Source organism: Trametes versicolor, assembly GCF_000271585.1.
Source record: "Trametes versicolor FP-101664 SS1 unplaced genomic scaffold TRAVEscaffold_3, whole genome shotgun sequence".
Lineage (NCBI taxonomy): Eukaryota > Fungi > Basidiomycota > Agaricomycetes > Polyporales > Polyporaceae > Trametes > Trametes versicolor.
Genome location: NW_007360323.1, coordinates 3,378,573 through 3,402,880, shown reverse-complemented (window position 1 = coordinate 3,402,880; position 24,308 = coordinate 3,378,573). Strand labels below are relative to the sequence as shown.

General features: G+C 59.3%; 6 protein-coding genes across 6 annotated transcripts; 3 read left to right on the top strand and 3 right to left on the bottom strand.

Moving 5' to 3' along the window:
* Positions 1 to 852: 852 nt before the first annotated feature.
* On the bottom strand, positions 853 to 3,745 carry TRAVEDRAFT_63656 (HD-domain/PDEase-like protein; the record flags this gene model as incomplete). The annotated part of the gene is made up of 11 exons (XM_008037718.1): positions 853 to 1,562; positions 1,617 to 1,950; positions 2,007 to 2,149; positions 2,205 to 2,329; positions 2,379 to 2,441; positions 2,501 to 2,566; positions 2,628 to 2,765; positions 2,834 to 3,002; positions 3,407 to 3,501; positions 3,557 to 3,593; positions 3,655 to 3,745. The coding sequence occupies 11 exons, from the start codon at positions 3,743 to 3,745 to the stop codon at positions 853 to 855; spliced, it is 1,971 nt and encodes a 656-aa protein (XP_008035909.1).
* A 547-nt stretch (positions 3,746 to 4,292) lies between these two features.
* Positions 4,293 to 8,702, bottom strand: TRAVEDRAFT_164149 (DNase I-like protein). The gene is made up of 5 exons (XM_008037717.1): positions 8,357 to 8,702; positions 5,917 to 7,856; positions 5,372 to 5,859; positions 5,088 to 5,312; positions 4,293 to 5,036 (listed from the first exon to the last, which is right to left on the bottom strand). The coding sequence occupies exons 2-5, from the start codon at positions 7,193 to 7,195 to the stop codon at positions 4,554 to 4,556; spliced, it is 2,475 nt and encodes an 824-aa protein (XP_008035908.1). The 5' UTR covers positions 7,196 to 7,856; positions 8,357 to 8,702; the 3' UTR covers positions 4,293 to 4,553.
* Positions 8,703 to 9,357: 655 nt separating this feature from the next.
* Positions 9,358 to 13,754, top strand: TRAVEDRAFT_27583 (uncharacterized protein). Its single transcript, XM_008036692.1, has 5 exons — positions 9,358 to 9,488; positions 9,545 to 11,671; positions 11,733 to 13,110; positions 13,315 to 13,620; positions 13,681 to 13,754. The coding sequence occupies exon 2, from the start codon at positions 9,818 to 9,820 to the stop codon at positions 11,474 to 11,476; it is 1,659 nt and encodes a 552-aa protein (XP_008034883.1). The 5' UTR covers positions 9,358 to 9,488; positions 9,545 to 9,817; the 3' UTR covers positions 11,477 to 11,671; positions 11,733 to 13,110; positions 13,315 to 13,620; positions 13,681 to 13,754.
* Positions 13,755 to 14,257: 503 nt separating this feature from the next.
* TRAVEDRAFT_45098 (uncharacterized protein) lies at positions 14,258 to 15,189 on the top strand (the record flags this gene model as incomplete). Its single annotated transcript, XM_008036927.1, has 2 exons — positions 14,258 to 14,491; positions 14,566 to 15,189. The coding sequence occupies 2 exons, from the start codon at positions 14,258 to 14,260 to the stop codon at positions 15,187 to 15,189; spliced, it is 858 nt and encodes a 285-aa protein (XP_008035118.1).
* A 741-nt stretch (positions 15,190 to 15,930) lies between these two features.
* On the top strand, positions 15,931 to 18,325 carry TRAVEDRAFT_57308 (cytochrome P450). The gene is made up of 12 exons (XM_008037028.1): positions 15,931 to 16,160; positions 16,214 to 16,257; positions 16,315 to 16,396; positions 16,450 to 16,514; positions 16,568 to 16,582; positions 16,638 to 16,945; positions 17,026 to 17,084; positions 17,144 to 17,183; positions 17,247 to 17,257; positions 17,313 to 17,501; positions 17,559 to 17,852; positions 17,993 to 18,325. Exons 1-12 carry the CDS (start codon positions 15,966 to 15,968, stop codon positions 18,146 to 18,148), a joined length of 1,458 nt encoding a protein of 485 aa, XP_008035219.1. The 5' UTR covers positions 15,931 to 15,965; the 3' UTR covers positions 18,149 to 18,325.
* A 1,096-nt stretch (positions 18,326 to 19,421) lies between these two features.
* Positions 19,422 to 20,506, bottom strand: TRAVEDRAFT_70408 (uncharacterized protein; the record flags this gene model as incomplete). Its single annotated transcript, XM_008037716.1, has 4 exons — positions 19,422 to 19,959; positions 20,011 to 20,071; positions 20,129 to 20,387; positions 20,441 to 20,506. The coding sequence occupies 4 exons, from the start codon at positions 20,504 to 20,506 to the stop codon at positions 19,608 to 19,610; spliced, it is 738 nt and encodes a 245-aa protein (XP_008035907.1). The 3' UTR covers positions 19,422 to 19,607.
* Positions 20,507 to 24,308: the final 3,802 nt, after the last annotated feature.

Sequence of the window (24,308 nt, the reverse complement as noted above, 5' to 3'; positions counted from 1 at the left end):
AGGGATTTGGACGGCAGGAGAAAACGAGAGCCGAGTTCCTAGTTCCGCGGCCGGGCAGAGCTTGCCGAGCACGGAGAGAGAAGAGTGCAGAGAAAGCTGCCGAGCCGGGAGCGAAGGGCTCAACAGGCCGCTAGCGACTTGTCGACAAGCATACGGTTCTGCAAACTGGGATCAACGCGGAGGCGTGATTCAGTGATCCATCGCCCTGAGAGTTATCATCTAGAAGACACGAGGCACCGAGGCCGCCGGAGCGCTGTTTGCGTTAGCGTTTGCGTTGTGCCAGGTACAGGGCGGTCCGGCAAGAAATCGCGAGCATGGGAGGAGGAGCGAGGAGAATAGGGGGGCGAGCATGGAGGGGCATGGGAGGAAGACGCAACTCGGGGCGGCGAGGTATATAGCGGCTCGGTTCCTGGCGAGGAGAGCCGTCGACGTCGACGCGTTGCTCGGTTCCTCCCTTTCTGGGACGCGCCTTCACCTCCGCTCATGAATTCATTATCCCCTCATGTCGCGACTCGTACTCTCCCCAACGTCCGCGAACGAATGCCATGGGTGCTTTGAGTTTCCTTGTAGTTGCATCCACGCACTCGATGGGAGCCTGCACTGCGCACTCATCCTGATACATGTGGCTTACGGCCCCCTTCGCGACGAGCTCGAGTCTAGCTCGTGATGCATGTCCACCGAACATTAACTATGCACAGGCACTCTGATACAGTATAATATGTACGTACGCGTGCTAGCACGATCGCGCCGACGCCGCACGCACAGAGGATTAAACGGGGATTAGGGAGACGTAACGAACGCGCGCACTGCAAATGGAAACCAAACGCTAGGCTGTTGTAGAGGGCCAGAATCTCAAACCTTGGACCTCTTCCGCCCTCGAACCCCTCTGGACCCTCCTGCGCCCTCACCCTCCCCGTCCAGCTCCAACTCCAGTTCAAGATCCAAGTCCAGCTCCTTCACGCTTCCTCCTGCCTCCCCGCTCACCCCACCCGCTCCCGACGTGCTTGCCTCCTCCGTCAACCTTTCCTCCTCCCTCTCGCGCTCCCTCTTCTGCCCCTTCGCCCTCCGCGTCGGACTCGTGGACCCATACGTGGGCGGCACCTTCGTGAACACATTCTCACCCACGTCCGTCACCCGCCCGCTCGACGTCCGGTCCAACATCGCCGACTTGCTGCGTCCTGTCGCTGCCCGCGCTCTCGGCTTCGTTGCACCGAGCCCGGCCACATTCGCACTCGCCGCCCGCGAAAGCTGTTTCTTTCCCAGCCTCGTCCCCAGACCGTCCGCAGGCGCTGACGCCGAGGGGGATTCTGCCGGGGGAGTGAGCATGTCCAAAGGGTCCGGCCCAAGGTCAAGCGGGATGTCGATCCCTCCGTCCTCAAGTTCCTCCGTGGCCGCACGAGACTGCGGCGCGGGCGGGATTGTGAAGCCGCGGAGGACCTCGCGGAACCCGAGCTGGACGAGTCCGAAGAAGCGCGGCTCGCGCGTATACACACGCAGCATGATCTCCCCAAATGCGCCTGGCAGCGTCACCGACACGTCGTCGGGGTTCGCCTCCACGCCCTCTGCAAAACCTCGTAATCAGCAAAGAGGCGTAAAAATCAGGTGCAAGCCCTTACTGTTCGGGTTGTGCTTCGAGTAGAACTTCACGAAGCCCAGCGGGTTGAGGTTTCCCATCCCATGGTGCCGCCCGGTAACTTCGATGATGACATGATCCGGGCTCAGCTCGTTCGCATACTCCTCGACGTGCTCCAGCTCGCTGATGTCGGACGACTCATGCTTGAGCTCCCCGCGCTGCCCGTACAACTTCTTGAACGCAGCTACGACGGAGTCGGGCGTGAACGTGTCCGCGAGTGACTTCTTGCAGTGCCACGGAAACACCTTGAAGTCCACAGACTTGTACAAATCGCGGACGCGAATGCGGTGGAAAATCGCCTGAGCTTCAGCAAGGCGCTATCGAAGAAGCGTTCTATTAGCTCAGAAGGTAGCCACGTCGTAGGTCGACCTACCGGGTCCTTCGATGCCTCAATCTCGGTCATGATATGATCCGTGAGGTATAGATACTCCCTCGGGTTCTCGAGCCGCTTCGCGATGTGCATGACAGGCTCCGCCTTCGTGAGGCCATCCACAATCATGTACTCGATCGCCTTCGCTGCTCGGGCGGTCAGCATGTCTCGTTCGCGCATTGCGTGCGGCGCGATGCTTACCGGTCTTGTGCGTGTAGATGCGCTTGTGCAGGGACATGCGCGTGTGGCAGAGCTCGAATATCTGGTTTGCGTCCTTGATGTCGTAGCAAATCTCATTATCAATCACTCGTGACGAGTATATGAGCCTAAATGGATATCAGCATATACTCACAAGGCCAGCAATAGACGACATACCTTGTCAGTGAAAGGTTGCTCTTGTTGTCAATGGCTTGCGAGTCCCGGGCGATGTAATCGAACCTATGCAAGACCGTGTCCATTCAGTGCCTATCCGCGAGTAAGTTCATGAGCAAGCTTACTTGTCGACATCGAGTCCATTCCGCTTGTTCGCCACGATCTGGAATAGGTACGGCTTCTCTTCCTGCCTTTAAATGACAGATGCCGCTCAGTCTCTTAACAGAAAGCGCTCGCCGAACCGCAACTTACGTGCACATGCTCGTGTCACCCATAATGAGCGCCTTCACGAACGCCGCGTCGTCAGGAGATAGGTCGAGCTCATTCTCCACCAAAAGCGCGTCGAACATCATGTTCGACGCGTCTTCGTGGCACCACTTCTTCTCCGGGCTACAGCCGCGAAACATAAAGCGTTATCGTCAATACTACGGCCCGGACACGAACTCAAAGCGGCTTACAGGATAGAGGGGATGAACATGCTGTCCCATACATGGCTCCAGGGCCCGTGTCCGAGGTCATGGCACAAACCGGCGATAGTCACGCACTGAACGTCGCGTTGTGTGATACCCAGAGAAGGCTGGGAGTCCTTCAGGTGCATGGCAAGTGTCTGCGCGAGGTACGCGACTCCTAGAATAATACAGACATGGTATTAGAACTTTACATCCCCTGACCGTAAAGGAACGGTTCCCATCGGGTTTCCGGCGAGTATGAGGTGCAAACCGGCGGAGCGAGGGTGCGCCGCAGCTATGTGAAAGAAGTAGGCCGTGTACTTGTGTCCGGCGAGGCGTTCAGCCTACTCGACATCCTTAACATACTGGCGCATCCCTCACCCTACACCGTACCGGTCGTGGAGCGCAAAATAACGGAGGAAGAGGGGACACGCAAGAGCTATGTAAGCGGTGCGGGTCATGCCCAACCGCCTTTGTCCCTTTGTCCACCCACGACATCCCCTTGCCAAAATTGCCTCCATCCATTCTGCCACGCGCGGCGCGACACGGACCGACACCCCCCAAGAAAGGCAAAAGGCTCACCAAGACAGTGCTCAAAGCGGTTATGGGACGCGCCCGGCCACACATAGTAGGACGTCCCGAGCTGTTTGATGTCCCTCAGCCTTTGGAACTGCGGCCTACACGCGCTCATCAGCTTTCAACTCTCTCATAGTACACAGGAACTACACATACGTGTCGATAATCGCGCATATAGTCGGCCCAAACGGCACTACAAAGAACAAAGGACGGTGAGCACCCACCCCCGAGCACTCTCGCGTCGGTGCACTCACAGTAGTCATGCACAGAGTCCTTGAAGCGCCTCAAGGACGTCGAGCCCTCGACGTGCTCGTCGGTCCAGCAACGGTCGAGGTCGAGGAGCATCCTGCGCGTGTGCGACGGCATGGCTGACAAAGTCCTGCGGGTATTTATGCTGGGTGCAACGAGGCGAGCGGCTGCGCGGAAGACGAGAAGCTGGGAGGCTCGCGCGCGGATATGACGCGTGTGAGGTGATACTCGGTGGCTTGAGATGGTGGTAAGGAGCAGAGAGCGGAAAGGAGGGGGATGGGGGGAGTGGCATGATAAGTATGCAGGGCGGCACCGCTTGTCCTGTACGTTACTCGTCGACCCTGCACAGATCTAATGCCGAGATCGCTATTCGCCGCCCCAGAGCAGTCGCCGCCGCCACCCACACACGATGATTTGTCGTACACAGTTGCATTCAGGATGAGCACGACACGGAGCACATCGAGCAGAGGTCGGTCGACGGCGGGAAGGAGAAAGGCGGCGGCGAGCGCAGCGATGGACGTCATTGTGTGTGCACGCCGGGAAGTTCCCGATCGCGAGAACGCAACTAGAGCCTAGCGACTGCTGTGCCTCGGTTTCAGTATATCCCTCGCTTGCGCCCACCGACGAGTAAAATGCCGAAGATGACGGCGACAAGTGAACGACCTCCATTATACTCGCCCGAGGTGACTATCGTACGCTACATGGTATACAACGGATACAAAATGAATGAACGGATGTCGGATAATGATGTTGTGCGTATCGCGACCTATGCCAGTAGCTAATCGTGGTCGTAATAATGTCCAGTCCGGAGCCTATGTGCAGGATCTATGTATATGTAGAGGAAGCTAGAGTATGTTGACCGATACGAGTCCCATGCAATGCGCACCGCCGCGCGCCCTCAGCCTCAGATCATCTGCTGGTCGATGTAGTGCTGCAGCGCCGCGCCCAGCCGCTCCCGCTCGACCGCCTTCCACCGCTCCATCGCCTGCGCCTTCACATGGGCCCGCGCCTCGTGGTTCACCTGCTTGACCGTCATCCTGAACGCCGAGCTGATCGGCCGGTGGTCCGACACGTTCGCCTCCCACCGCCGGTAGTGCAGCTGCGTCACCCGCTCCGGAACCAGAGCCCGCCACAACACCCGGTCGCACCATGCTGGCACCCGGGCCTTCTCCGATGAGTCGAACTCGTCTGTCCGCCGGTCGTACTTGTACGTCGGCACGAAGTTCAGTGGGCCCTCAGAGAACGTGCGAAGGCGGAAACCGCGGTTGAATTTGATCTCCTTCCGGAGCTGGTCGTGGATGACAAGATGTTCGAGGTCGCCTGCCTTGATCGAAGCGATGACAGCCTCACGACGCTGGTCGATGCGATAGTTCATGTCGCCGTTCATCTGTGGACCCAATTTAGTCCCGAAAACTAGTAGAATAGCTGAGGTACTCACGAAGACAATCTCGTGGTCGAGGACCATGGAACCGTCACCACCATTGACAAAGGCGACAATCTCATCCGTTGAACTTGCACTTGCATCGGGGGGCAGAGTGTTGTCCTCGACGATAGCCTGAACATCGGCATTGCGCTGACGAACATGGTGCTGGCCGGCGGCAAGATGGCAGTTGATGAAGCACACTGAAGTGTCATCCACAACAAAGCGCGCGATGATTCCGCCCTGTAACAGATTCAGGTTAGTAAACCATCTCCTGAGCGAATCACAGAAGCCCTGCGTACCTTGTTACCGTACCTGCCACCCATCCCGCGTTTGACCGTCGTGAGCGCAACGTTCTTCAGCCTGATCTTCTCAGTGTTCTTCACCAGCACACACGAGAACAGCCCAACCAAGTTCTCCGCGTGCACGACCGTGTACGGCGAGTCCGCGGGCATCGCGCAGCGCACCGCGAGCACCAGGCGGTCGTACCACTTCTTGTACGACGTCGTCACCTTCTGGCTGATCGTCCCGTCCGTGCTCTTGCTCTTCCCGCCCAGCAGCACCGTCTTCGCTGCCATCTTCCGGCTCTCGAGGTCGATCAGCTCCTGCATCCCGAACGCGATCACGTCCGGCCGGTCCACGCTCTGCAGCACGTCCGTCAGGAAGTTCACGGTCTCGGGCGTGCCCGTCAGCTGGTCGGGCTTGGCGGAGTCGATGTTCCAGGAGACGATGAGCACCGTCATGTCGCGGAACGTGCTGAACTCGGTCTCCCGCTTCAGTAGCTCTTGTTCTGCATATTGAAAATTAAGCTTCCATATGTCGTTAACACATCTGAGAGTAGACTTACCGATCCAGTCGATGCCCAATAACCCGTCCCAGAACTTCAGCTGCTCGTCTCGGCCCACGCTGTAAATCACCAGCCGGTCCAACTTCTCCATACTCCAGGTGTCCACCGCGATCCTCAACACCGGGAGCTTGTTATGAGCCTCCCAGCAATTCGTGACCGTCCACGGCTTCGACGTGACATCGTACGCGGAGATGAGGCCCTTACGGGATCCCGCCCACAGCCTCTCGTTCACGCCCTCCAGGCTAAGCACGTCTGACGACGACACTTTCACCACTTCCACACACTGCGCCGGGGCCCCGTCCGTGTCCGTGGTCGACCAGATGCTGATATGACCACCTTCGTGTCCCAAGTACACCTGGCCAGGCTGGGTCGCAAGTATCGTCCCCGCAGTGACTGCGCCCAAGTGTTCGGTGGGCAGCAGTGAGCGGCCCACGGCACCCGGCGTGAAGAGGTCGTAAACGCGTACATACGGGCCCCTGGATGCACCCGGAACCGAGCCGCCGCCGTTAGGATCGCGCGTTGACGTCCAGAGCTGCCCGCCTAGGAGCTTCGTGAACTCCTGCTTCTCCGCGATGCGTACCACGCGGGGTTGGATCATAGCCAGACTGAGATCAACGCCCTCCGCAGATGTGAACACAAGCACCTTTCCGGTGTCGTCCACCGTGATCATTGACTGGCCGTGGCGGTACATGTGGGTCACCGTGTGTGCGTGGATGTGGGGGCGCATAGCGGTCACCGAGCCCGTACGCACGTCCATCTCGATGAGGTGTCCGTCCTTAGTGCCCAGCCAAAGGAAGTGCCCCCGATCCTCCTGATGTGAGGTCGGACGGAACTCCAGTGCTGTGATCTTGAAGTCCTTGAGCTTCGTACCAAAGCCATCCTTGGAGTCTAAGTTCCAGATCGGGGATGACGAGGACGACAAGTCGTATATCCTAAGGTGATGGTGGGAAGCGACCGCTGCAGTGTGGCCCGACACCGCAACGTACCCGCTGTAAGCAGGAACGTGGATATTGAACTCCGAGTAGTTGTGGCAGTCGACGAGGGGAGGTCGACGAGACGCGCGACTGGCGTCTGGTAATAGTTCTACCTTCAACTTGGAGTCATCCTCACCTTCAGACTCGCTCGACGACCCCGACTGGGCACGTCTGGCAGGAGGCAGCTTGTCTCCCAGGGCGATCGTTCGCGTCGGAGGAGGAAGATGTCCACCAAACACTTTCCGCTCTGGCGGTGCGGCGATTATAGAAGACTCGACAGATGCCTCCGCATCTTGTTCTACCATGCTCTGGTGACGTAGTGGAAGACGACGGGGAGGTTGGTCGTCGACTGGAGTAGCAACACCTTTCCGCGTGGGCAAAGGGGGAGGTGTAAACGAGCTGGTGCTAGCGGAGGGGGACGAAGAGGTAGCGAGAGTGGCGGTCTGCAGAGTTACTCGGTGCCGAGGAGGAGGGCGGGGAGGAGGGGCAAGGGGCGGTCGAGGAGATGAGGGCGGGGCAAGTGACGATGGTGGCGGCTTGACAGCGTTGACGTCACTCTCGCTCGAGGTACGACTACTGCTTGTACTTGACACCGACGAGCTATCCGAAGACGACTCTGGAGTGTGGAGATACGCTGTATTGTGGCCATGACCATTGAGTTTGCGTGATGGGAGAGGTGGAGGGGGGATAGGAGAGGAGACGTTGCCAGCTTCGCTGTCGGAGTGGCTATCATGAAATGGATCGTATCTTTCGGGAGATACAGTGAGGAATGGGCCAGATATAGATGCGGGAAGTGTCTGAGCGGAAGGAGCCGCGGGATCATCTGGTGGGAAAGACTGCCGTGGTCGACGGGAGTACGCTGGCTGGGGTGGTGTTTGAGGCGCTCCTGCTAAGATTTGGGAGACAGGACGCCCCGGTGGCACAGGCGGTTTTGCAGGAAGAGCAGGAGAAGGTGGGGCGGCGTTTCTGCGAGAAGAAGCCATGTTAGAATTCCGGTGGGATTGGCGACTTTGTATGACAGTCTATCTGGATGTTATGGGCGCTCAAGGGTGTCTGGGCGGGTCTCCATATGAACGCACATATAATAGCATGGTGCGAGGCAGCCGCGCGCGACATGATCTGCGCAGGCCTGGGCAGGAGAACAAGGGGTGCACTGTGGCGCGAGATCTTGACGCCCGAATATGCTTTCATCTCTCGTCACAAGTTCAACTGCGTTGATATCTTCACCCTGGCTATTCTTAGCTGCGCCCGATGAACACACAGCCAGCTCACAACTGTGAGTTGAACATGCAACGAGAGCTCAGCGCGCGAGAGAGGGCGAAGAGAAACTGGTACAAATTGAATGGAGAAGCCGAAGCAGGGGAAGCGATGTGCGGAAACTCCATTTAGTGCTTCGCCGCCGGACGTGCGAAATCGAACGAGGAACATAGCCATAACGAGAAATCAGGCCACAACGCGGCACTCACCCGAATTGTTTGATGAGGGAAGAGACCCCCGCGTTCCTCTGCGCAGTGTGGTCCTGGGACGCTAGAGGTGGCGGAGGCGGAGGTCTACGCGAGATAGAGGCAGCCCTAGACGAGACGGACGAGACAGAAACAGACTCGGACAAAGGCTCATGCTCAGGAGGGGCAACGCTGGAATCAGGAATAGGGTGTATGAGGGGGCTGGCACGAAGGTTCGCAGGAGAGGGAGCGCGAGAGGACGGGCGGATGGGAGGCGGAGGGGGTGGACGCTTAGTGGCCGCCTTCAGATCGGAACCAGATGAGACGGGGCGGAGTGAAGGACTACGCGGTACCGAGGACTCATGGTCTCCGTCGGCGGGGGAGTAGGCACGGAGCCGGGGACTGGGCGGGACGGCGGCGAGGTGCTGAACACTGCCGGAGGGTTTGAGAGAAGAGGTAGAGGGCGCGGGAGACGAATCGGCAGCGAGTTTCTCAAAGCGAGATCGAAGGCTACTGACGGCGGGCGAAGGAGCCGACTCGATGCCGTCGGCGGGCTGTTCGGTGGCCATGGGTGCAGGTCAGGAGCTGGGATGTCGACCGGCGACCGCGGGGCAAGCTGAACAAGGACGCGAGAGAAAGGAAGCTAGCCGAGGGTGGGATACAGCGGACCGAGTGTGGTGGGTGAATGAGAGTGTGCGTGGGGGATGAGCGGACGGCGACGAGCGCGAGCGCGAGGAGGTCGTGGTGGATGGCGAACCAGCTTCTCCCTCCCGCCCCATATTCCCTCCCGTGTCACACAGGGCGGGGTTGTGACCCGCCGTCACAGCTGCGCCCGGTCTTTCCGGGCCGCTTCTTAGAGTGCTCTGTGTAAGCGCCCACGTACACTCGATCGAAATTCGGTGGACGGTCCTTCTCCGAGTCGTTCTTGTCTTTTACCGTCTCTCGCGTTCCACTCACTGCTACACTTGGCCCACACTGAGTACACGTTCTGGAGGGCATTTGAAGAAGATCCTGTGGTGGAGTCTGTAACCTACCATTGCCGACGGTGAGGATAGTTGGAGCCCTGGAGGTTACTTGGAGGGCATACATCGGGCCAGGCTCATATACTACCACAGAGGTGGCGCTCTCGCAACCATCGCATAACTTAAGGCATTTGGTGAGCACGAATGAGGTTCCGCCAGGCTCACAGTATTTATGTTTCTGATCGTGCAGGTGCAGGTCAACATTGCGACACTACCGTTCAAGACCCTTCCTGCGTGCCATGCCCCTCCTCTCAACACCCCGCTGAGGTCGCGCCTCTTCCACACATCTTCTTCAAAAGCCTCAGGGTGCGCCCAGCTTACATCTACTTGCCTTCGCCGTGGTCTTTCCTCCACTCTGTTGAGGCCGCGTCTCTTGTCATCATCGTCTGTCCTCAATGCCTCGGACCATCGCGCTCCCACCGCCAAACGTGGCAAGAGCGACGTCGAACGCCTATGCGACTCAATGACGCGCAAGCTAGCGGACGGCAATTCCTCTGCGGCCGCCTCCATCATCTATCACGCCCTCGATCGCTCGACGCTGGATAATCCCTCTCGCTTCAACTTGTATGAGCAGTCCGCCGCGGCATTCCTCCGTTATGGCGAAGTGATGAAGGCTGCTATGCTGTACTCGCGCATGACGCGCGAAGGTTACATCCCCTCCGTCTCCCTGCGCGTTCAGATGCACATCGTCAAGCTTGCCGAGTTGTCGGTTGAGGAAGACGTCCTCTTCGACACTATCTCCGGGGCTTTCACTCAAGATTCTTTCGACGAGACTGCATTGCGGGATGTCCTCCGCATGCTGGTGGAGGGGCTGCAGACATCCCCGGCACTCATCCGCAAGGTCGCCGTTAGATTTCTAGAGACCCGCGTGCCCGACTACGCTTTCTCTGCGGACACAAACACCTACATCATCCGCGCGCTGCATAACGGCGGAGACCCCGAAGGTGCGAAGGACTGGGCCGAACAGACCTCTGCAGCACCGGCACCCTCTGCTGTCGTACAAAAATCGCCCGCTTCCCCCTACACCACCCTCCTCCGTGATATGGCCGCATCCCAGCCCTCCTTCGAAGTCTACAAATGGACGCTCGAACGCATGCGCGTGGAGAACATCAAGCCCGACCTGGCCTTCTGCAACGCGCTCCTCGCGTACGAAGTCGGCCGGCGCAACTACGAGGTCGCCTTCGCGATCTACCGCATGCTCATGCAGAAGCGCACTGCAGACGTTGGACCTTCCGCGCACACCTTCTCGACCATCTTCCGCGTTCTCCACCGCCTTTCCTGCTCGCACCGCTACCGACGCACGAACCGGATTCGCGTGCCCCCCAACGCGCTCTCCGCCCGCGCCGTATACCTTGATCTCCTCACCCGTCATCTCGAACACATCCGGCAGAATCCTAACCGGCCCTCCCCCGCACTCGACCCAGTCGTGCTGCACAAAGCGCTGCGCACCCTGCTCGCACAGCGCGACTACGCCGGCGCCCTCGTCGCCCTCCGCGCGTTCAAGCTCTTTCCCGCGGCCGTCCGCGCCCCAACCCTCGCGACGTACCACCTCGTCCTCGGGGGCATCCTCGGCCGTATCCGCGTACAATTCCCGGGGCTCGCCGCGCGCGTCGCGTCTGCGCTCTCCCCCGAGTCCGTCTGGACGTTCCGCTTCCTCGGCATGCACAAGCTCCCCGTGCACCAGCAGAAGGAGCTTGAGCTCGACCTCGGCATCGTGCACCGTGTGCTGCTTGTTGGGGCGGACCCGCGTGTCAGCCTCGATTTCGTCGACGCGCCGAGCTATGCGAAGCCCGCGCCGCGGTCGGAGCTGGAGATGTACGGACTGGTCGAGGAGGATGAGGAGGACGCGCAGCGACGTGTCGCGCGCATCTCTGACCCGGCGCACTTCCACCCTCACGGCATGCCATCCCCGGTCGAGCTGACGGGGATCGTGTCTGTACCGGAGAATCGGACGTACGAGGTGGTGCCGCTGGAGCGCGTACTGAGGAGGGCTATCGCGGCTTCTCTCCCTCTGGGGAACGACGTTCTCGCAAGGCAGGTGTCAGACGCCATCGTGGAGGCCAAGAAGGAAATGATTCCGGAGTCCCATTGGAATGACTCGGCGTTCAGCTTCGAGTCCTAGTGCTCGTATCCCCCTCCGCTCAGCTGATAACCTGTTGTATAACATAGCATTCCGATTAGACGTACAGAACGACTACAACAATAATGTGACAATGAAGGTATACTCTACAGCATGTCTGCGCGAAAGCGAGATATCATACTTTACATTGGGTATACAAATCGAATCCAGGTCTGACGCGCGCTTCTCACCCGCGTCCTGGACGATCAATGTCGTTTTTAGTTCCATCCAGGCCAGTTGGACGAATGATGACACTCACTCTGCTGCACTTGTACTTCCTCCGGCGGCCTCAGCGACCCCATCACCGGCTCGACGTCGTCGTCCTCATCGTCGGCGTGCAGCTGTCCTCTCACATCCCCCACCCCCGACGCAGACCGCGCGCCCGAACCCGTCCCCACCCCAGCGGCCCCGCCACCCTGCGCAGGCAGCGCCGCCATGATCATCGGCAGCGGCATCCCAATCACATTCATCATCCTCTCCTGCGCCCCATCCTCGCCCTCCTCCTCGCCCGCCTTCCCCCTCCCCTTCCGCGCCCTCCTCTTCCCCTCCTCCCTCCCCTCCACATGCCTCGCAAACTCGCCCCAGCACGCCCTCGGGTCCCTTCCCATCTCCTCATACTCCGCACGAACGGCCGCGCCCGCGCTGCGCCACAGCGCGCGGTGGCGGCAGAACGTGGACTTGACGTATGCGACCCCAAACGCGCGCCGGAAGACCTCGTCCTGCTTGAGCGCGGGCTCGGACGCGGCGAGGCGCTCCATGTGGCGCAGGCCTGCGGCTATCTCGTACACGAAGAAGTCGTTTGGCCATTTGCGCGGGACGCCCGGGCCTTGGGGTTGGGGGAGGGCGGCGAGTGGGGGCAGGAGGAGCGCGGTGGCGAGCGAGGAGGGCGTGCGGGGTACCGGTACCGGAAGGTCCTCAGGAGCTTGTACGGGGCGTTCTGAGGTGGACGACATCCTTGTGGAGGCCATGCTGGTGGACGGTGAAATGTCGTGGATGGAGATCTCCACATTCTTGCTGGGAGACCGGGTTGGTGGCGCGTGAAGGGGAGGGCGTTGGGGACTGGCCAAAGTGACTGGCAGTGGCAGTGTCCCTAGTTGAGTGCTCTGTGGGGAGTTGTGACTCGTAGAAGGCAGCGACGAGTTGACGTCGAAGGCCGCACTTTCCAAGTTCGTCTGCTGAGGTAGGATGTGACCGCTGTTAGCCGGCGGGCTTGCTGGGGTGTATGGTGAGGCGGTGGGTTGCCTCATGGAAGCCGATCTATGGTATTTGCCCACAGGCGGGCTCAAAGGCTGGTCGGCCGGCCTCTTCAAGTTCCGTGGAGCGCTTGAACGGGAAGCGCTAGGCTGCATCGACAACTCCTCCTGAAGCCTGATCTCGACTTCCAGCTCAGGGCATTCCTCGTCCCGCAGCGGCTCGAAGAGACTGTGCCGTACACGATATAGAAGCCGCTCCTCGGCCTCTACCCTGCGCACGAAGGAGACCTGTTGTTGTTCCCATGCGCTGGTCCGTACATTGTACCAGTCAAGGTACGTCCTGTCAGAGAGATGTAGAGGTTCCACAATTTCGGTGAAGATGCTGAATGAGAAGAACGGGAACGCATGTATTTCCCGGTGAAGCCGGAGCGGCTGGGCGTTAGGCTGCAAAACAAGTCGATCAGCCAAGGGCTCTGGACATATTTTACAAAGAGGGCCCTAGTAGTATGGTATGGAGTGTACACCACGTTCAGAAGCAGAAGCGATAAACTTCGGCTTCGAATGCGGGACCCAGACGGCGAGTTCTTTCAACCCACTGAACTTCTCATAGACAGGCACCCCAGTCGAGAATATAGACGGCATACCCACCTGGTACCAAAAAACCACCATTATGTTCCTGTTCACGGACTGAAGGAGGGCGATCTGCTTGTCATCGCGGTCATATTCCCATTGAGTGGACTTCGGCGTGCCGTACCCGCCCGCCGGACCTTCCGATGCTCGGCGATAATGTGATGGCTGGTAAGACTGCGGAGAGTCGAGCACAGTAGCTGATGTCGATAATGGTGAGGCTATAGATGGAGATGGGGGGGCGAGAGGTATAGAGAAACTTTGACCAGGCCCGGTAGGGATGTGGGTCATGTCCGACGTCCACTCGGGACGATCCAGGCGATCCAGCTGATATGATGACGATGTTAACATCTCTCAGATAGACCCATTATGTATGGAAGAACTCACAGGCGTGTGTCGGTAGTCGAGCCCGTTAGCTAAGGTATGAGATCACTACCAGTGACAGAATTAGTCGTTGTGATACGCGTGTCTACTCACCCGGGAAAGAGCTCGCAGCGCGATTATGGTGCAAAACACAACACAAAAGACCTCAAAGACTCTACCCGCGATACAGTGAGAACAGAGAAGAAGAGGAACTACGTAGGTAGAGTGCACGACCGCAGCGAGACGAAAGGCTTGGATAAAGAGACGCTGTGCTGCGTTTCCTACGGATGCCATTTATGGTGCACAGCCATCCCCGGCCCGATCACCGCTTCTCTCCTCCTCCCTCCTCCTCTCACCGTTCACTCACTCCAGGACCGAGGGTGCCATTTGCGACATAGAACTAAACGACACACGGTTATGGATGCTATGAACTGCTCCTCTTCGCCTCACGAGAGAAGGCCTGGTCTAGATCGTCTCAAGTCGTTAGCCACGATGTCACCCTCATCATCTTCGGCTTGGATAAAATGCGAACCAGTTCTCCTTGGTCGACGATCCTGCTCGCTCTCCTTCGTCTCGTCTCTTCATCTAGCTTACCGACAACATGCACTTCAAAACGCATGCTAGCTCTGCGGATCTTCAGCTTCCCGCACACCAGAACTCGGATCTAGCAGCTCTGCAGACGACTTCTCAGCATCCGGACACGGACACTCTGTCTATGAACATGCACCCTCGTGTCAAGATATCCCTATCACGACCACAAGACGCTGTCTGTCACAGCGAAGCGCCTGTGGCGTGTCCGGATATTCGGTTCCTTTACGGCGAGGCTGTGGACGGGGTGAATAGTCTCGGGCACCGCATACACTTCCGGGATGCTCGTTGCTCGCGTATACTCATACGAATTGCTTCCAGCCTCAGACGGTGCAGAGGCTTGTCATGCGGAAACGCACAACGTCGCCCTACCAAATCAAGCTGCCGTTCATGGAGGATCGTCTACGCGCGCGACGTAGTGCCTCGGGAAGCTCAGTGCCGGAAGTCATCGCGAACCCGCAGCCTTCAGGACCGGAGACGGAGGATGCATTCACTCGCGTAGGGCCCGCTCCCTTCACTCACCGAGCGAAGACCTCCTCGCCTCTCGATGGATCATTCTCGCTCGACCACAACGCCAGGGTCTTCATGCCTCCCTCTCACTGTGTCACCGTTACTGCACCCCAAGGCGAAACAAGGACCTCGATTGGAGGACCAACGGCCTCCGAACCTCCTTCCGCCGGAGACGTGTCCCCTCTTTTCATCTTGCACACACTCCCCACCTTGGATACCTGGTCAGAGATATGCGAAGACCTTTCGCGCGCGATGGAAGTCTTCACCGTCCTGACCAATGTCGCACCGGGAAGATTCCATGTACCACCCTCTCAGTCCCTCGCGATGGACCTACCCCTTCCGCGCTCTTTCCAAAGCCTCAAGCTCGACAAGTCCCCGGCCACGCCCGCGAGCCCTTGGAACTCGTTTGTGTTTCCGTGCTTCGGAGTCGTATAGCTGTGCCTGTCTGTATATGGTTACTGGCTTTCCTTTCTTGGAATTCGATCGTGGGCGCTATGAGTTTGGGTGATGGCACCGACGACCGCACGAATCTCGACTGAGACGGTTCTCAGCCAAACAACTTGCTCTCGAACCACCATGTTCTCATCCATGCGTATCGTTAAGCTCATCTCACATCGAGGTTACATTGTGGCCCTGAGGCACAAGCTATCGCGAAGTGTTTCTAGGCCGGCGTCCCCGGGAAACATATGGTAAGAGCCGTTACGTGAATGGCCCGGTCAGCTCCCAACCACTCAACGTCCGCTCGTTTCCTGGTCGACGGCGCTCGCTCTGAAGTACTTTCAATACCTCTTTTTACAACTCCTGGCGCATCTATGTCACCCACTGAACACTTCCGACAGAAGGAGAAGTGAAACAGCTACAAACGGACATGCCACGCGGCCCCCGACCCGGGTGAAGTGGAAAGTCCGCTCCCGTGCCTCCTGGGAACATGGCGGTCCTGTTCGCGACAAAAGTGAAGCATCTGTCTTCACTCCGGCGCAGGCCTTTCTCCTTCCAACCCCAACTTGCTCGCTATCGCTCACCCTGCCAGCGCGAGGCCCGCCATGATAATCCCGTCCGACCTCCAGCCCGTCTCAGGCTGGTCTGTCAGTCTCGTCCTCCTCGCCGTCTACGTGCTCTACAAGTTCGCGCGATCCTACGCCACGCGCGGGCCCGCCACGCCCCTCACCGGCCCCGCGCGCACCAGCTGGCTCTTCGGCGCCGCCCAGGTTATGGGAAACGCAATCGACACCTCGAACCTCTATGAAGTATGGGCGGACAAATATGGCTCCGTCTTCAGCGTGCCCGCCCCGCTCGGCGGGACGCGCGTGGTGCTCACGGACCCGAAGGCGATCGCGCACTTTTACACGCACGAGACGTTCACGTATGTGCAGACGAAGCTCGCGCGCGTCGCGATCGAGAACCTGGTGAGTGGTCTCCGCGGATATAGCGGTGAGTGCACCTTGCCGACCCAGTGCAGTTCGGGCGTGGTCTTCTCTGGGCAGAGGGTGAGTCGCACAAGAGGTATGTTGGTCTGGTCGTGCGAGGTGGGTGATCGGAGACCGACTCATGTGTCGCTAGGCAGCGCAAGGCGATCTCGCCGGCTTTTAGCAATATTGCTATTCGCAGAATGACGTCGATCTTTTACGATTCCGTTTACAAGGTAGGATGCCGAAGATAAAACTGTGCATTCCGGCCCGCTGACCTCCTACGCAGCTGAAGACGAACTGGGACAACCAGCTGGCGGCGGTGGACTCCGCCATGATCGACGTGCAGAAGTGGTATGGCGCACACCTCCTAAACCACGTGCGATCGTACTAACTACCCCTCTCAGGATGAACCATGTCTCGTACGGTTCCCGCGATGCTTGCCGGATGTTTGCGGTACTCACCCTGTCCCCACAGCCTAGACAGCGTCGGCATCGCCGGCTTCTCGCACGACTTCGGCTCGCTCGAGGGCAAGCACTCCGCCGTTGCAGAGGTCTTCGACCGCATGGGCCACATCAAGCCCTCGCCCATCACCGCCGCGGCGATCTTCTTCGGGAACACGTTCCCCTTCCTCTGGCGCATCCCGACGCCCATGCGCCGCCTGCAGATCCAGCTCAACCGCAGCATGGAGGAGATCGCGACCGTGCTCCTCGAGAACACGCGCCGCGAGATGCAGGGCACGGGCGAGAAGGGCCGCGAGGACAAGAGCATCATCGGGCTGCTGAGTGAGTGCCGCGGAACCCCCTGTCGATCCCCCTGGCCCGGCATCTTTGCCCGCGGAATCTGACGGCCCCTGTTTGTATAGTTAAGGCTGAGGATGCCGAATCGAGTCTGCAAATGTCTCAGGAGGAGATCATGGCTCAGGTAGGCGGTCGTGTGTCCCACGCGCGTGTCGATCTGGTTTTCACACTTCTTTTTGGCAGATGAAAGTTCTCATCCTGGCCGGCTACGAGACCACATCGAGTAGGTCCATCTCGTGTTTGACCGACGGGACGCACATCTGACGAAAGTGACACCACCCTATAGTCAGCCTTACCGTACGCCGTCAATTTCCGGCATATACTCCCGCGATGGTTGTTGACCGTGCTTTAGTGGGCTCTCATCGAGCTCTGTAGGCATCAAGAGAAGCAGGTCCGGCTCCGCGAGGAACTCAAGGAACAGTTCCCAACCTCGGACCCGACGTGGGAGCAGCTCACCAATGGTTCCGGCCTCCACTACCTCGACGCGGTGGTGCACGAGATCCTGCGTCTGCACCCTCCGCTCGCCGTCACTAGTCGCCAGGTACGTTCCGTATACTCTCTTCATTTTTGGACTAACATCCACCCCTCGCCTATGCAGGCCGCGAAGGACGACGTGATCCCGCTCTCCCAACCCCTCCGACTCCCCAACGGCGAGCTCACCGACCACGTCGCCGTCCGCGCCGGGCAGCACATGACGGTGCCCATCGGCGCCATCAATGTCTCCGCACACTTCTGGGGCGCAGACGCGCGCGAGTTCCGCCCCGAGCGCTGGCTCGCGGACGACGGCATCCCCAAGAAGGCGCAGGAGGTGCAGGGCCACCGCCACTTGCTCACCTTCGTCGACGGCCCGCGCATGTGCCTCGGGCGCGGCTTCGCCCTCGCCGAGTTCAAGGTGCGTTCAATTTTGTCGTTTTCTACGCCCCGTCGTCTCTCCGCAGCGGGCCCCGGTGGCGGCCCGACGCCATCGCGGGCTCCCGCCTGTGCCCTTCTTCGGGTGTAGAGCGAATTCTGACTGAACACCTACTTATATAGGCTGTGCTTGGCGTTCTCATCAAGAACTACACCTTCGAGCTTCCGAACGGGCCGGAGACGAAGATTGAGTACGTGCGCGGCGTCCTGCCCCGCCCGCGCGTCGCCGGAGAGGAGGGGGCCTGCGTGCCCATGCGGGTGCGCCGGGTCGACGGCTAAGCTCGTCCGCCGTCAGACACGCCCTGCAGTATGGTTATACAGTTATATTGCGCCTTGTGTAAGTGGTTCCATTGTAGTGGATCAAACTATGTACGATACAGCGCCGCGCGCCGACGCGCTTCGCGTCCGGCGATGGGCCCTTTTCGCGCCCACCGACGAACAATCCGCTGCAGTCCGCCCCCACGCCGGTGTCACGCAAGCTTCAGCATCAGCGCCAGAGAAGCCCTCTGCACACCGCACCGCATGTGTACTGGACAGCCTGACAGGGCTTAATCATGCCGGCAGGGGCTTGCGCATACCCCGGAACACGCAGCGCCAGGGACCAGCTAAGTATCCCCCTTCGATGGTGATGCAGTCTGTGCGGCGTGCTATCGATCCTCCCGCACGCAAGCCCAGCCCCAGTCGCCTCCGTGTATGGCGGGCGTGCTCGCCCCTCGTGCCTGTGAATCGAGACGATCCAGACGCGGGGATGAGGTGTACCTGGGAAGGGCGTTGCCCGGTACGTACGCAACGCGCGCTGCTGCGCGTCGAGACGTCGCTGTCACCGCCGCCAGGCTGCGACTCGGAAGCCACGCTGGCGCCGTACCTATATGGCCTAATAATGCGCCTGTCCAACCATCCCCCAGAGAAGCATCGCACGCACGTAACTCGCCCCTTCGCGCCTTCTTTCGCCGTCCGCAGCACGAACCTCGCGCTTGCGGGGTACACCGGACATCCGCGCGCGAGTCAATTGTGTGCCAGTGTGATCGGTGGTGCTTCTGGGGCATCGCTCCATTGCATGAGCATCGCGAAAATGTCTCAGTATCCGCGCGCGTCCCCGCCTCCGGGCACGCAGGAGGTCAGGTGCTCGCGTCCGCCAGATGTCCACAGTCCATGTCACCCTGGACAGTGATGTGCACCACATTCAATAGAATATGTCCAACAGCCTGCGTCAAATGCGGCTGCAGCACGGGTCGCGCCCGGCAACCATCACCGCGGGCACGGGTCACTCGTTTCGCACCCAGCACCAACATGGCAACTCTACAGCTGCAACGCGGAGTTCCCGGGGTTCTTGCAGCATCGCTTCCGCGCGTCTCGCGCATCCGCAATTGACAGATCGCGCATTACGCCCACGAACGCACCCACGCCACCCGCAAGCGTGGGGATCCCCCGCAGAAATAGTTTCATCTCAATCCCGCGTCGCACCTGCCCTGCACACTAATACTGCGGGGCTCCAGGGTGATCAGGTCGGGCAGGGGCCAGCGCGGCCGAGTGCAAGAAATTAGAACACGTCGTCGATTCTCCCCTCGCAGACTGTCGAAAGCAGCACCAGAACGCGCACTAGCTCGAGAGAACGTAGGGTAGGCAGTCCGCGCTGCACCGTGGTATACGAGAAGACCCCGCCATTAAGACAACCCTGTTCCGTATCCCCTCTTTTTCCTCAACAACCAGACCCGAACCCGACCGCTCAGAGACCGCTCTAGACGAGGACAACACCGAAAGCGGCCGCGACGAACGCCGCGAAGCCGCTGACGGAAACGACGCCCGCTGCGTTCTTCGTCGCCGACGCGCTGCCGGACGAAGCAGTGCCCGACGCGGTGCCCGAGCCCGACGCGGCGCCGGAGCCAGCAGCGCCAGAGCTCGCAGGCGCGGGCGCGGTGCCGCTGGGGGCGGCGACACCGACGAAGCTGCCGGTGAGGGGGCCGGGGGCAGCAGTCGCAAACGCGTTCACGCCGGAGAGCGCGGGGGCAGGCGGAGCAACGCTAGGCGCCGCAGCGGCGAGCGCCGCGAACGACGAGAACGTGTTCCCGGTCGCGGGGGCGTTGATGGCACTACGAACTTATGAGCGAGAGTGGTACAATGAAAACACGAATGAGACCTACCCAACCATCTGGGAAATGCAGTGGGGCGCGGGGTTCAGCTGGGCGCAGTAGAACCAGATCGCTGCAAACAAACAGGTGAGCGGCCCACTCTCTATGCAAGCGGTACATGGATACTTACGCTTGGTGGCATCCTCGACCGTGATGTTGAACGTCGGGAACGTCGAGGAAGCATCCGTGCCCGCGGGGACGAAGATGTAGCCAGTGTCGAAGCCGCCAGCAAGGGGCTCGCAGGGCTTGCCAAAGGCCGACTGGGCGACGGTGTGGTTGCCGGGAGCACCGTCGAAGACGAAGGTAACAACCGAGCCCGAGGTCACGTTGACGGACGAGGGGGTGAAGGCGAGCTTCGCGGTGCCGTTACCATCCGAACCGACGTGGATCTACGGGTATATTGTGAGAGACGAGGTCGCGTACATCGTTGAAGACAACTTACGACGGTGTCCTGCGCAAGAGCGACAGAGGCGAGAGCGAGAGCGGAGATGGAGGTAGAGAAACGCATCGCAGATGGTTGGCGAGACGGAAGTAAAAGGAGTTAGGGTGAGGTCTAAGGTGCCTAAGGGGAGAAGGACGAAAGAGTAGCTGGGGAGGAGGATGGGGTGCCGCTGTGTGCTTAAATAGGGCGAGTGTGGGAGATCAGGGGACGGACAGGGCGAGGGAACGCCTGTCAGTGCGCTGAGCAAACGGAGGCTGCTGAAACGACGGCAACGCCGGTGATGAACGCGGGCAGCTGCAGCCAATCGACGCGCATGAGCACATAAGAACGGGAGAACACCTGCACACCGCACACGCACCCACTCTCCAGCGCCCCGGCCACGGCTCTCACGCTTCTCCCATTCCCAATTCGTATCCGCCGTCCCCGTCTCCGATCGAGATCCGTCTTCCCAATCCTCCTCCTCGGCCGTCGCCCCTCCCCCTGCCGGTCACCTGGCGCCCCTCTTGCGCCTCGCCTGCCGCTGCGCAGCACCCAGCGGCGGGGATGCCGCCATGGAGGCGGACCGCGCGCTGCTTCGTGCCCCGTTTCCGCTCAGGCAGCGGTACGTAACACAATCAGCCGCGCTTGCGCGACGCAGCCTGGCGAACCTGCGGTCAGCGCGCCCCCAGCGCGGACGACGAGGGGCTGCGAGCCCATCGCGAATTTTTGCGAGTGACAGATGGCCCTGTCGAGCGTGGCACCGTCCGCAGTGGCAGCCGCCAATGGCTCTGTCGCCAGCCATCATCCCGTCAGCAGCCTGCGAATCCGCACTCGCTGTGCGCACTGTTCGTCGACATCGCAGAAGCAACCGCTTGTGGCTGCGAGGACAGAAACAACGCAGATGAGAGCAGCGGCATCTGGCCAGGGGTGTTGTTGTGTAGATCGACGGCTGAGCCATTTCCGCGGGCGTTCAGTAGATGCTTTGTTATGTAACACCCACGTGGCACTGCCTGTCCCGATCCGGCCATTTGCTTGATGCGCCCCCTGGCGCGGACGTGAGACCTCCGCCAGGCACGACTCTCACTCCTCCCCTCGGCACAGGTGGCTTTCGGGCTTGTGGCTGGGGCTCTGTATCTGCTGCCAATACTGCGCCTAGCGTTTGAGCACTGGACAGAAAACGAGGAGCTCTCATTCGAGAAGCAGCGGAGATCGTCAGCCTGCCTGTGAACTTCACGAGTCTGCATCTTCCACGCTTGGGAGCCTTCGCGGAGGCAAACACTTGACGAAGGAAGTGCATCTGCAGATTCTGATCAATCTGGGTGCGCTGTTACTGCAAGCGGGAGGTCGCCTGCGAAACCACCCTCGATGTTTCCTGCTCAGCCAACCGTTGCCCCTTCTGCTCGCATATTTTTCGCCATCATATGGTCTCATAATTGAACTAATTCCGGGACGGCCGGGCGCGTCGGCCATTCTTGACTGACTCGATGACTCGCTCGGCCTCTCAATCTCTCGCCGGGGCTGATGTGTTTCGGTGCGTTCATTCTTCTGCTCGAGGAACACTCGGTCTCACCGGGAGTTTTTCCGGATTGCTATAGACCCATCAGGCGGCTCTATGAGCGCGAATTCCTACCACACGGCGAGCGGTGTGTACAAGCGTCTACATCCAGCTATGTCCGACACCGGGAGAATGCAGGCCAGATGGCCGCGCGCGCAGCTCACTGCAGGCAGTCAAATATGTCCCACCCGCCGCCGTGTATCAAACATTCCGGGCTTGACCTCCCACGCGGGGCCACCCAGGCGCTGCATCGGGATTCGGGATATCTTACGCTACAAGCTTACCTGCAACTACACACCGCAGCAGCGTTTACCAACCGTGCAGAAGCCACCGTCGGACAGGAGGATCCATTGCTCCCGCGAGCTGTAAAAACCGCATTATATTGGTCATCTGTCTGACCGCGCTGATATCCCGAACAGAAAATCTTCTCTCGCTCAGGTATCATCCTATTGCATTGTTACGCGGATTTCTTCGACCACATAGCTTTGCTGCCGCCATAGGCACAGAGCAAGCACAATCACAGAGCCTACACCCCCGATGTACTGTAGCTTGATTCTCTACGCCGAAGTAAGTTCCCATCTCTGTACCGGATTCTGTGTGGCGTCGACACCACAGTGCCATGACTGCGCGTACACACAGCATGCGCGGCTCGCAGCTAGTACGTTTTGATTTTCAAAGCGACAAGGTTCATTCAGCGGGGCTCGCCGAAGTGCCACCGTCCATGCTGAGCATGAGCTTGTTGAGCATCGACGCTAACGCTAGTATGTCAGACGACAGGACTATACACCTCCTTATCGACAGCGTTGTGTAATTGAATCTACAGCGTAAGCCCCACAGGACGTGAGCGTCTTCGCTATCCTTTTTCTCGCGGCGAAGCTGACCCGTCCCGGTTGCTCAGTGGCCAGGACGGGTCAGCTTCTATATATGTGTACCGCTGCGTCTAGATACGAAGCTCGCTTTTTTGCTGCGCCTTTTCTTTGCGCTGGTCCCCTCTGAGGTACCTCACGACGCACACAACCGTTGCAAACGCATACGGCTGGAATTGCAGGCCGCAGCGCGACTTCACCCACCGACGCGTCTTGAAGCACGTGATGGTGTCTACCGACGCGACGCGACCCGCGCGTAAGCGATCGGACCTTACCTCGAGACAACAACGCGTCTACTCTACCCTTCAAGTTTTCAAAGAGGTTGCCAAGCCCTGTATTTTTGGTCCGCGCGTATACGTGCACCTCAGAGGATCAATAATGACTGATACTGTCACTGAACTCCGAGGACGCAGCGGTACCGGTGATACAATCGTCTTGATTCATCGGGTCCAATAAAGTATCACGGTAACTAACCATGTTCGTGTTCGTGCGCAAGGTCATGATCAGCGCAGCCACTGCGACAGAATGGCTGGTTGGATGTGAATATCTATCCACCCAGTATCTTCAGCCTGATGATGATCAAGAAGGTGGCACCGCAAATCCTGCTAGGGTGAGATGTGCCTGCACGTATAGCTCTTCCTGATCGAGCGTTCTGCAACGTTAACATCCCTGAAGTTTTTCATTGAGTCGGCATGGATGCACTGGGAAGTGCATAAAAGGACAAGTTTTGCCACAAGTCTAACGCGACCGCTGTACCGCTACTATACATCCAACGATCGCGGACTCAAAAAAAACAGCGCGGTCCATCTATCCACTCAGTCCGAGATATGACGAAATGAATTCCAACACAAGATGCGTCAAAAATAGCTGCTATCTGCTCTGCTCACGCGCTGTAATGATGTGCATCTGCGTTTCCTGCCCGACCGTCGTAGTGGAGATCTGAGAAGGGGCTGTGCACCCTGATGGCGTCGACGTCCTTATACCGCAGCCCGCCAGCTTCGCGCGTCCAACCCTCTGCACCTTGAAATTTCCCAGCGCTGCCCCGCCCTCGGCCAACGAACTGATATTCCCGAAGCCGCGAAAAATAGCACCTGTTGCATACCCACGATGAGGTCAGTCATCTCGCACAGTAACCCGACGTTGCCGGGCTACGGATGTAATTAAATTTGAAGCACAGTTCACTGACATAACCCTTCTGTCGTTTGACATGCAGCGCTGGATCCGCCCTTCTTGCCGTGCCCAAGGCTCTCGGAAAAGGCTACCTGTACGTGATTTCCGGTACGTCGTCTCGTCATGTCGACTTTACCTCCAGTCGGAGGCCGTGCCGCGGCGGTCCTCCTAATCCTCATACATGTTACACGTTCCGCAGGAACCATCGCTGGGGCGAGCAAGATCAGCCGAAGTTTTGGCATCTTCTGCGGCTACCTGTGCTGCCCGTGCACATGCGGGGCTTCCCTGATCGCGGCGG